Source organism: Microcebus murinus, chromosome X, assembly GCF_040939455.1.
Source record: "Microcebus murinus isolate Inina chromosome X, M.murinus_Inina_mat1.0, whole genome shotgun sequence".
Lineage (NCBI taxonomy): Eukaryota > Metazoa > Chordata > Mammalia > Primates > Cheirogaleidae > Microcebus > Microcebus murinus.
Genome location: NC_134136.1, coordinates 8,034,569 through 8,046,957, shown reverse-complemented (window position 1 = coordinate 8,046,957; position 12,389 = coordinate 8,034,569). Strand labels below are relative to the sequence as shown.

Below are 12,389 nucleotides of genomic sequence, written 5' to 3'. Positions count from 1 at the left end.
ATAGGTATGAGCCACAGTGCTTGGCCCCTCTAGCCTTCTTTGCCATGAAATAACTTTGAGTCAATTCCCCCTCCTTCTTAGCCATCATCTTTCCTACATTGTTTCAGCTCAGCTTGTTTAATTCCTTTAGATATATACTCAGAAGTGCAAATACCCAACTTTTAATAATAGATAGAACACTCAGACAGAACATCAATAAAGAGACAGCTGACTTGAATAAAACTATAGACCAAATGGACCTAACAGACATATACAGAACTTTCCACCTAATAGCAAATATTCTTCTCAAGAGCACACAGAAATTTCTCCAGGATATATCATATGTTAGGTCAAAAAAATAAATCTTAACAAATTTGAGAAAACTGAAATCATTCTAAATATCTTTTCTGACCACAGTGAAATAAAACTAAAAATCAGAAAATGAGAAAATTCACAAATACATGAAAACTAAATAACATAGTCTTGAACAAACACTGGATCAAAGAGAAAATCAAAAGGAAATTTTAAAAATACCTAACACAAATAAAAATGAAAACACAACATACCAAAATGTATGGGATGAAGCAAAAAAGGACTAAAGGAAAGTTTATAGCAATAAATGTCTACATTAAAAAAGAAGAAAGATCTCAAACAACCCAAGTTTAATTTCAAAGAACTAGAAAAAGAAGAACAAACTAAGCCCAAAGTTAAGAAGGAACTAATAAAGACTAGAACAGAAATAAATCAAATAGAGAATAGCTATTTCATTTATAATTTTATTTATTTATTTGTATTTTTTCTTCCTTTTTTCATGGAAATACAAGGATCATAAGGGATTACTATGGACAATTATATGTGAACAACAGGAGAACCTTAAAGAATTGGATAAATTTTGAGAAATATACAACTAACACCGAATTAAGAAGAAATAAAAAATCTGAACAGACCAATAACAAGTAAGGAGATGGAATCAGTAATCAATAATCTCCCAACAAAGAACACCACAGGACCACATGATTTTAACAGTGAATTCTACCAAATATTTAAAAAGAATTAGTGCCAATCTTTATCAAACTCTTCCAAAAACTTGAAGAGAAAGAAATACTGAGCATACCAAATGCTTGTGAGCGTGTAGAAAAACAGGAACTCTCAGTGAGTGCTGGTGGAAATGCAAAATGTTATAGCCACTTTGGAAGACACTTTGGCACTTTCTTATAAAACTAAACATACTCTTCCCATATGATCCAACAATCCCACTCCTTGGTATTTACCCAAATGAGCTGAAAACTTATGTCCATACAAAAACTTGCACACAGATGTTTATAGCAGCTTTATTCATAATTGTAAAAACATGGAAGCAACCAAGATGTCCTTCAGTAGGCAATGGATAAACTGTGGTACATCCAGACAATGGAATATTTTTCAGCACTAAAAAGAAATGAGCTACGAAGCCATTGAAAGACATGGAGGAATCTTAAATGTATATAACTAAATGAAAGAAATCAATCTGGAAAGGTTACATACTGTATGATTCTAGCTATATGACATTCTGGAAAAAGCAAAAGTAATAGTAAAAAGATTAGTGGTTACCAGGGGTTATGGGGAGGAAGAGATGAATCAGCAGAACATAGAGGATTTTTAGGGCAGTGGAAATGCTACATATGATACTATAATGGTAGATACATGTCACTATACATTTGTCCAAACCCATAGATTGTACAACACCAGAGTTAACGCTAATATAACTATGGAATTTGGAAGATAATGATGTGTCAACGTAGATTCACAGATTATAACAAATGTTCCATTTTGGTGGAGGACATTGATAATAGGGGAGGCTATGCATGTGGGGTCAGGGGATTTATGGGAAATCTCTGAACCTTCCTTTCAATTTTGCTGCTACTCTAAAACTGCTCTCAAAAAGTAAAGCCTTTAAAAAACACTTTTAAAAAATGTAGGCTTTGTGTGCCATATGATCTATGCCATGAGTACTCAACTCCACCATTGTACAAAACAGCTATAGACTATAGATAATCAAGTAGACATGAATGTGTTACAATAAAACTTTATTCATAAACAACAATCTTTGGACCATATTTGGTTCATGAGCATAGTTTGCCAACCCCTGCTCTATATACACTTGAACTTGGTTTGTCTCTCTGGGTCTTAGCCCTCCATGCTGCTCTGGGTATGAACTATCCATAAGCACCCTGCCCCAGATGATTTGGTTAGTGTTGAGGGTACCTTAGAAGAGGAGGATTTAGGCAAAACTCATCATGTCCGAAAATGAAAGTTATCACGTTCCGCCATCAAACATGCTCTTCTCATAATAGCCCCTATTATGGCAATTGGCAACATTGTTCATCCAGGCATTGAAGATAGAGATCTGGTTGCTGGCTTTAATTTATCTCACTCCTCACCTGCCAATTTGTTGACAAATTCTGTTGATTGTCTCCCCAAAACACTATTATATCTGCCCCCTCACTTCATCCCCTTATCCCCAGTCTTGGACCCAGGCTCTTATCACCTCTGAATTAGACTGCTGTAGTATCCTCCAGCAAGACCAGATTATTCTCAGTACCCCCAAATATGCTGTGATATTTCACATCTTTGCCACTACATATTTCCTTTTGCCCAGAAACCTCTCCTTAAATCCCAACTCAGACTTTCTCTTTCACATTTAATCATTGCCTCCTCCTCAAGGCTACTTGGTTTAAATAGTATGCCCTTGATAATTCCAAGATATATGTTCCAAGATCCCCAAATTCATGAACAATGAAACATTAAAGTATCCACATTAGAATCTTAAGGCTCAAATAATTAATCATGCTTTTAAACATTGTAACTAAAATGAACTCTGCATTTCATTACATCATGCTTTTAGCAACATCAACCATTAAGTTAACTTAATCCAAAAAGAAACAATAGAACTCTTACCACTTCAGGAAGTTTATTGCAAATATAACCATAAATAAAGAAGGGAGAGCAACCTTGTAGAAACCCTTCCTCCCATGCAGTAGTCACACACAATGCAAATCAAACATAGGTTTCAGCAAACAAACCAATTTTTTCATGTATCAGACCTTTGGAAATCATTGAAACAGTGTCAAATCCATAAATACCAAGAGCCTACCTACTTCTGTTATACTTGTGTCAATGAACTCTTACTGCCAATGAGAACATGAGCTTCTTGGGGACAGGTCCCCTGTTTTGTCATTCTTTTTATATTAATACCAAAGTTGACCTAACAGAAAACAACCACTTCAGAAACATTTGGCAATTGGCTTCCAGGCCATCTTTATCTCCAAAATCCTGCCAGTTCTACAAAAATACATCTCTGATGTCACTCCATTATTCCAAAACCTTTGATGGATGTTCATAATCTGCTTCACAGGACTATGTCCCCACACGCTGGCGGGGCATATAAGTCTTCACACCATGGCCTCAGTTTATACTCCCAGTTTCATTCGCAGACTCTCTTCTTAACACACACTTTCCTCAAGCTACATCAGCTGTTCCCAGAATACTTTTGGACTTTCATAACTTCATGCCTTTGCAAATGCTGCTTCCTCTGTCTGAAAGTTCCTCCCCATCTCAACTGCCTGGAAAACCCTAATTTATTAATAAAGCTCAGCTTAAATATCACTACCTTGGAGCTTTCCCTGACCACTCCCAGCATCACTGTCTCTTCCATTTGTTTTTCTGTACCAATGTGTTTGCTCTGAAAATATACTGAGCTAACTCTGCGGGGAGGGAAGGAGGGAGCGTCACGTCAATGGACTTACCCAAGCAGCGACTGCGGCAATGGGGCACTACGTGTTAAGCATAGAGTTCAAGCAGCAGTGGGAGGATGGAGCGCATGACCTTTATGTCAAAAGACGCTACGGTTCGCATCTTTCACACCGCGTGCATGTGTAGCCGTGTGTGTTTGTGTGTGTGTGTAAGAGTGTGTGTGGGGGGGGGAGCAGTAAGAGGGAGAGAAAGAGGCGGGAGGGAGAGACAAAGAGACGGAGACAGAGAGAGACAGAGATCGAAGAGAACAGGGTGGACGCAGTGCAGTAAGAGCAGATGGGCGGACCCAAATTCCTTCCGCTTTACAGTTTTGCAGAGGTCCAGCTTGCATCTAGAGCTGAGGCAAGGGGTGGAGGATGAGGGGGAGAGGCGGGAAGGGGAGGGACTGCACTCCTTCGGTGCGTGCCCAGCCTCGACTGCCTGACGGACCACCTTCCGTTCCAACATGGCCAGTTCCTCCACGCCGTGACTCACGCCTATCGTGCCAGGCTGGACGCGCTCAGCCTCGCGGCCCCACAGGTGGCATCGGCTAGGCGAGACGGTTCCCGCCAGGCTAGGCAGTGGAGCGCCGCACAGCGCGCCTTCCCGCCTCCCAGCCGCCGCCCAAGCAGTTCCGACCCAGCGCCAGCAGGCCTGGTCGGTCGATCTTCGAGCCGAAGATGCGGCGGGGTTGGAAGATGGCTCTGTCCGGGGGGCTACGGTGCTGCCGCCGGGTCCTTTCCTGGGTACCAGTGCTTGTTATTGTCCTCGTCGTGCTCTGGTCCTACTATGCCTACGTCTTTGAACTCTGCCTGGGTAAGTGGAGCTGGGCACCTAAGGTGGGGAAATTATGCTCCAGCATAATCGTCCACCCTACCCTTCACAGAGGTGTCCCCTGTGTTCTCAGCCCTCACTCTGCGGTTTTCCTTTCGTTCCTTGGAGAGCTCCCAGTCTCAAGCCTCTGGCTTCCCACAATATTTCCTGAGCCCTCCCACGAGGGTCCCACCATATCGCCATCGCCTCCCACTTAGGGTTCCTTATTTCCTTGCTCTACCCACAATAATTTCCCGGCGCTTCCCACTAGGGCCCCCTTTTCTCATGCAGAGCAACCACTTGCGCCTTGTGCTCTCCTTCTGGGAGTCCCCGCCCTACCTGATTGAGGAAACAACATACCCCATGTCCTTAAACTGCCCGCTCACACTACAAATCCCACCAATACATCCAACTAGGAGGCCCACCATTTTCCCACCCACTAAAATCTTACTAGAATTCCATAGTTGGGACTCCCTACTAAGAATCCCAAAATATTTCCTGTGCTCTCTTAATAGCTCTCCTTTTACCCACACTGGGTTGCACCCTTTCCCCACAATTCTCTCACACTGGCTGAAGTGCTTCGTATCTTCACCCACGTGTGACCCCACAGTATACCCTGTTCTATTTCACTGTTGTCTCCCTATTTCACATAGTGGTAAGCCCTCCTCTTTCTGTGTCGGTTCTCCTCATTTTCTCATCTTCTTTAATGCGATGGGGGTACTAGAATACATTCTTGCCCTTCACACAAGAGCCCCCGATTTTTATCATACTGAGTTCCCTTCAGTCTCCTGCCTTCCCCCTTGGAAGAGCATTCAACTCCTTCTTATTAGGGGCCCCACATTATTTTCTGATACCTCATACCCGCGACCCTGCTTTTGTCATGTGATGATCCTGCCTTTCCCCCTGTCTTCTCCCACTACAGTGATCTCTACTCTCCCACAAGGGTTCCCACAATCTTTCTCATACCTCATCAAAGGGCCACTACTTTTCCAATCAGATTCTTCCTTGTTATCTTTTCTAGGAAATCTACTCCCCACCTCCTGCAGTGCTCTTCCACTGTTAGCCCCGCATTCTGCCCTCCTCTTCATTTGGGGTTTCCTAGTATTTTTTTTTAATCCTCCCTAGAATTGCATTTGTTCCCTGTCTTCTCAAACTGAGGAAATCCCATTCTTTCCCACTGAGGCTTCTAATATTTTCTATCCCTCCCAATAGAAATATCATTTCTTGCTCCCTCTCATTAGAACATCCCTTTTATAATTCTGTGGTTTTTCCCTTGTACCCTGTCCTGTCACACTAGGGAGTGCTCCATCCCCTCCTTATTTATAAAATAGTTCCCACAGTATAGCTTGTGCATTCAAACTCAGAAATCCACAAAATTTTCCAACACAAATCCCAAGTTCCTCCCCTATATATTTCCCACTTGGATTCTCCCCAGTCACCCATACTTATCACTAAAGGCCTTGTAATGTTCTCATTAACTCACAATAGAGTTTTCATATTATATCCTGTCTTATTACAATAGAACTCCTGCTTTACTCAAAGTAAAATCTCCCTTATGCTCATCTTCTCACACATGAGAAGAATCCTCGTCTCTTCTCAAGAGAGATTGCAGTAATATTTATTGTCATTTCAACACTAGAGTCCCGCTGCCACCATCTTTAACCATGTGACCTACTATGTTCCCTATTCATTCAGTGTGGGACTCCAGAATATTTCCACTCCCCTCACATTAGGACTCCGGTCCTGTTGGACATCTCCTCCCCTCACTCCCATGTTCTTCCAAGACTATTTATTTATTTATTATTTCAAAGTATTATGGGGTACAAATGTTTCTGATTATAGGGATCACTTTTGTAATGCTTGAGTCAGGGTTAAAAATGTGCCCATCACCCAGATAGTGTTCATTGTACCCATTAGGTAGGTTCTCACTCATCCTCTCCTTTCCTCTCCCACCTACTTGAGTTCCATTGAGTTATACTTCCCTCTATGCACATGTGTGCTCATCAGTTAGTTCCAATTTCATTCCAATTTAATAGTGAGTACATGGGGTGTTCGTTTTTCCATTCTTTAGATACTTCATTGAGGATGGCGTTCTTCAATTCCATCCAAATTGTTTCAAAAGGCATTAAGTCATCCTTCTTCGTGGCTAAGTAGTATTCCATGATATACATATACCACATTTTATTAATTCACTAATGAATTGATGAGCATTTGAGTTGATTCACATCTTTGCAATTGAGAATTGTGCTGCAGTAAACAATCAAGTACATGTGTCTTTTTGAGAAAATCACTTCTTTTCCTTTGGGTAAATACCCAGCAGTGGGATTGCTGGATCACATGGTAGGTTGACTTTTAGTTCTTTGAGGAATCTTCATACTATTTTCCATAGAGATTGTCTAATCTGTAGTCCCACCAACACTGTAAAAATGTTCCTTTCTCCCTGCATCCACTCCAGCATCTATTGTTTTTGGACTTTTTCGTAGAAGCCATTCTGACTGTGGTAAGGTGATATCTCACTATGGTTTTACTTTGCATTTCCCTGATGATTAGTGTTATTGACCATTTTTTCATATGTTTATTGGTCATTTGTCTTCTTTTGAGAAGCTCTGTTCATGTCTTTTGCCCACTTTTTAATGGGGTTGTTCGAATTTTTTCTTTATGACTTGCTTGAGTTCTTTGTAGATTCTGGTTATTAGTCCTTTATTGGATGTATAGTTGCAAGTATTTTCTCCCATTCTGTAGGTTGTCTATTTTCTCTGTTCATTATTTTCTTGGCTGAGCAGAAGCTTTTTAATTTAATCAAGTCCCATTTATTTATTTGTGTTGTTGCTGTGATTGCCATTGGGGTTTTTTAATAAATCAAGACCCTTTTATTTTTTCATACCAGAGTCTTCTCACCTGACAAATTATGGTGAGGTGCTGCTTTTTTCAATCCCAGGCCTTGACTCCAATTATAACTTCCTTCTCTTACATACTTATAAAGCAACAGTCAGGTAGACAGGGATGAACTAGAGAGGGAGGAGATGACCCTCTTTTCCAATATAGAACTCTCTTTTAATAAATTCTGCATCAGAGTTTGAACTTTTCTCACTTCCTTCTTAGTGATATTGTAGAAAATGCAGAAAGAGCTCTTGAAATAAATTTCATTAGTTGCCTTCATAGATACAAGTTTAAACTATTTTTCTTGTTCATCACTGTCTGGCATTGAGATGCACTAAAAAGACTATGCAATGACTGGGGCGTTTTCTATTCTCAAACCTCACCATTTTGGCTTTTTTGGATGATTAATTGAAGGATCAAAAGTTGAACTTTATTATTATGGTATGGACGTTGCTCCTAAGATCAAAGCCATATTGTAAGCATTATTAAACATATTTGGGAGTTTCTCAGTACTGACTCACGTAAGTTTTGCCAAGAAATCTTTTAAACATTAATAATGATAACACCTAACACTTATATAGTGTTTACTCTGTGCAAAAAAATATTTTAAGTACTTTAGATACATTAACTCTCTATATAAAATTGATTTAATCCTCACAATAACTATATGAGGCAGGCACCATTACTATCCCCATTGTGCAGATGTGTAAACTGAGGCACAGATCAGCAAACTGAAGTAAAGACCAAGTTAGAATCACATCTCTAATCATCAGGGAAGTGCAAATCAAAACCACAATGAGATAACACTTATCCCCAGTGAGAATGGCCTTTATCAAAAAGTCCCGAAACAATAAATGTTGGTGTGGATGCGGAGAGATAGGAACACTCCTACACTGCTGGTGGGACTGCAAACTAGTACAACCTCTGTGGAAAGTAATATGGAGATACCTCAAAGAGCTACAAATAGAATTACCATTTGATCCAGCAATCCTATTACTGGGCATCTACCTAAAAGAACAAAAGACATTCTATAAAAAAGACATCTGCACTCCAATGTTTATAGCAGCACAATTCACAATTGCAAAGATGTGGAAACAATCCAAGTGTCCATCAATACATGAGTGGATTAATAAAATGTGGTCTATGTATACCATGGAGTACTATTCAGCTCTAAGAAACAACGGTGATATAGCACCTCTTGTATTTTCCTGGATAGAGCTGGAACCCATTCTACTAAGTGAAGTATCCCAAGAATGGAGAAATAAGCACCACATGTACTCACCAGCAAATTGGTTTTAACTGATCAACACCTAAGTGGACATATAGGAATAACATTCATTGGGCGTTGGGCAGATGGAAGCAGGGAGGAGGGGATGGGTATATAGAAACATAATGAGTGCGATGTGCACTGTCTGGGGGATGGACACACTTGAAGCTCTGACTCGAGGGGGAAGGGGAGCATGGGCAATTTACATAACCTAAATATTTGTACCCCCATAATATGCTGAAATAAAAATTTAAAAAAAGACCAAGTTAGAATCAGTGTAAATGATCAGCTTTCTATAAGTTCTTATTTAGTGATATAATATTAAAAGCTGAAAAGAAGCTTAGGACTTATTTATTTTGTTTTATTTCACATACTTGCATAGTATTTACTACATGCCAGGCACTATTTCTAAGAGACTGCACACGTGCACGTGCGCGCACACACACACACACACACACACACATACATTCACACACTTTTAATCCTTATAACAATCTTACAAGATACATACTATCATTATGCCCAGTTTGCAAACAAGCAAACTGAGGAGCAGACAGATTAAGTAGCTTACCTAAGGTCACAGAGTTAGTTAGTAAATGGCCAAGTTTGAATGGCAACCCTGGTAGTATGGCTCCACAGTCCCTGCTTTTAACCACCACGCTATTTTAACAACCTGTCTCCTTTCAACTAACACAAAAGTAAAAATTTGTGACTCACAGGCAAGATGTAGCCTGCACATCTATTTTGTTTGGCCTGCACTGTGTTTTCTTAACATTCTGTATTAGCTACTATTATTTAAAAGTCAGGAGAATAAGGAAGCCTTGAGTTTCAATTCTGGCTTCACCAGTCTATTTTGTCATTATCATTCTACAATCTTTTAAGTTAATGAGCAACCTGGGTTTCAGAAAGATTAAATCAAATTTTCCTAAAGTCACACATTTAGTAAATAGAGGAGAGTTGGGTGTCAAGGCTGCCTGATACCAAAGCCATGCCTTTTCCAGCACAACCAAATTAAAAGAATGGAATTTCAGTGTGACTCAAAAAGTAATATTAAGGACCTGACTTCTTTCTAGGGATAGAACCTGATGTCATTTTCCCTAATGTCAAATTAGAGCTGAAACCAAAGGTGATATTTTTGTCCTATTATTCTTAGAGTTTGAATTCTGCCAGTTACTAGCCAGGAGGCAAGTTACCCAATCTCCTTCAATCTCGGTTGCCTCACATGTACCTTGCTTATACAGTTGTTCATTCATACCACAAATACTTGCTTAGCACTTACTGTATGCCAAGCATTACTGTAGTGAGTTTTAAATAGCATGGTCCCTAAAAAGCATGTTCACAGAAAGCAAAATCACAGTTCACAGCACATTTTAAGAGCTCATTAGATAGTAACTTGCTATTACTCATATGAATAAGGGTATAAAGGATTCTTCTTGACTCAGGAAAACAAAAAGCTTGGACTTTTAGAGAAGGAAGAAAGTAACAGTATCCATTTTATTGGAGTAAAATTTACATAACATAAAATTAACCATTTTAAAGTGTCATTTAGTACATTCACAATATACAACCATCACCTGTATGTAATTACAAAATGTTTTGTAACTACAAAACATTTTCATCACCCTAAAAGGAAACCTCATAAGCATTAAGCAATCACGCCGTGTTCTCTACCACCACCCCTAGTCCCTGCCAACCAAACCATTAATCTGCATTTGTCTGTATGGATTTACCTATTCTGGATGTTTTATATAAATAGAATCATACAGTATATGTCCTTTTCTGTCTGGCTTCTTTTAATTAGCATAGTATTTTCAAGATCCACTCACATTGTAGCATGTAGTAGTAATTTATTCTTTTTTATGGCTGAGTAATATTCTATTGTATATGTATACCATGGTTTGTTTATCCATTTATCTGTAGATGGACATTTGGGCTGTTTCCACCTTTCATCTATTCTGAATAGTACTGTTATGAACATTCGTGTTCAAGTATTTATTTGAGTATCTGTCTTAAATTCTTTTGACTATGCACCAAGGAGAAGGGTGGGAATTATTGGACTGTATGGTAATTCTATGTTCCAAACTATTTTCCACAGTGGCTATACATTTTACATTTTCACCTGCAGTGTAAGAGGGTTCCAATTTTTCTATGCCCTCACCAGGACTTGTTATTTTCCATTTTTTAAAATTATACCTATCTTACTGAGTATGAAGTGGTATCTCATTGTGTTTGATTTTTATTTCCCTAATGACTAAAGATGTTGACCATCTTTCCATGTAATCGTTGGCCAATTGTTTCTTTGGGAAATTGTCTATGCAAGCCATTGCCCATTTTTAAATTGGGTTCTTTGTCTTTTTGTTGTTGAATTATAATATCTCTTTATATATTCTGAATATTTGACCCACATCAAATAAATTACTTGCAATTTTTTTTTGCCATTCCATGGGTTGTCTTTTTATTTTCTTGATAGTATCATTTGATACACAATGTTTTTACATTTTGATAAAATTCAATTTATCTAGTTTTTCTTTTGTCACCTGTGCTTTCATTGTCATAACTAAGAATCCATTGCCAAATGCAAGGCCATAAATATTTGCCTGTGTGTTTTCTTATAAGAGTTTTATAGTTTAGCTCTTACATTTAGGTCTTTGATCCATTGTGAGTTAATTTTTTATATGGTATAAGTCCACGCAGTTTCTATTTTTTTTTTTTTTTGCATGTGGCTACCTATTTGTTCCAGCACCATTTGTTTGTAGAAGAGACTATTTTTTCTCCATTGAATGATTTTGACATGATTATCACTTGACCATAGATGTATGCATTTATTTATGGACCCTCAATTATGTTCTATTGATTTATTTGTCTATCCTGCCAAGTACCACACTGTGTTGATTACTGTACCTTTGTAATAAAATTTGAAATCAAGAAGTGTGATTCCTCCAACTTTATTTTTCTTTTTGTTAAATTGTTTTGACTATTCAGATTCCTTTGCAATTCCATATGAATTTTAGGTTCACCTTTTCCACTTCTTCAGAAATAGAACTTGGGATTTTGATGGGAATTGCACTTAATCTGTAGATTGCTTTGGAGAGAATTGCCATCTTAACAATATCAAGTTTTCCAGTCCACGAATACAGGATGCCTTTCCATGTTTTAAACGTATAGTCTGAGCCTCCCTGGTTAAATTTATCCCTAAATGTTTTATTCCTTTTGATGTTATTGTAAAGGGAATCATTTTATTAATTTCCTCTGCTGATTGTTCATTGCTAGTACATGGAAATAGAACTGATTTGGAGTGTTGCTCTTGTATTCTACAACTTTGCTGAATTCATTCATTAGCACTAAGATTTTTCTTTGGGTTCTTTACAATTATCTATACGTAGGAACATGTTATCTGCCAATAAAGATAATTTTGCTTCTTTTCATTTTGGATGCCATTTATTTCTTTATCCTGCCTAATTTCACTGGCTTGAACTTCTAGTACAATGTTGAATAGAAGTGGTGAAAACAGGGATCCTGGTCTTGTTCCTGATCTTAGGAGGAAAGCTTTTAGTCTTTCACCATTGAGTATACTCTTAGCTGTAGGTTTTCCATAAATGCTTTTTATCAAGTTGAATAAATTCCTTTCTATTAACAGTTTCTTGAGCATGAACATTTTTTTCATTAAGGTGTGCAGAAT

At 38.5% G+C, this 12,389-nt stretch overlaps 1 protein-coding gene and 1 long non-coding RNA gene across 2 annotated transcripts in view; one reads left to right on the top strand and one right to left on the bottom strand.

Annotated features, from left to right (window-relative positions):
• The window catches only part of LOC142865780 (uncharacterized), a 47,638-nt gene extending 43,316 nt beyond the window's left edge, over positions 1-4,322 (bottom strand). The window contains exon 1 of the long non-coding RNA XR_012915906.1: positions 4,246-4,322. This is a non-coding gene — a long non-coding RNA (uncharacterized LOC142865780). The remainder of the gene's footprint in view (positions 1-4,245) is intronic.
• ZDHHC15 (zDHHC palmitoyltransferase 15) overlaps positions 4,168-12,389 on the top strand; it is a 96,442-nt gene continuing 88,220 nt past the window's right edge. The window contains exon 1 of the mRNA XM_012755350.3: positions 4,168-4,566. Within this exon, the coding sequence (XP_012610804.1) occupies positions 4,431-4,566 (136 nt within the window). The 5' untranslated portion in view covers positions 4,168-4,430. The remainder of the gene's footprint in view (positions 4,567-12,389) is intronic.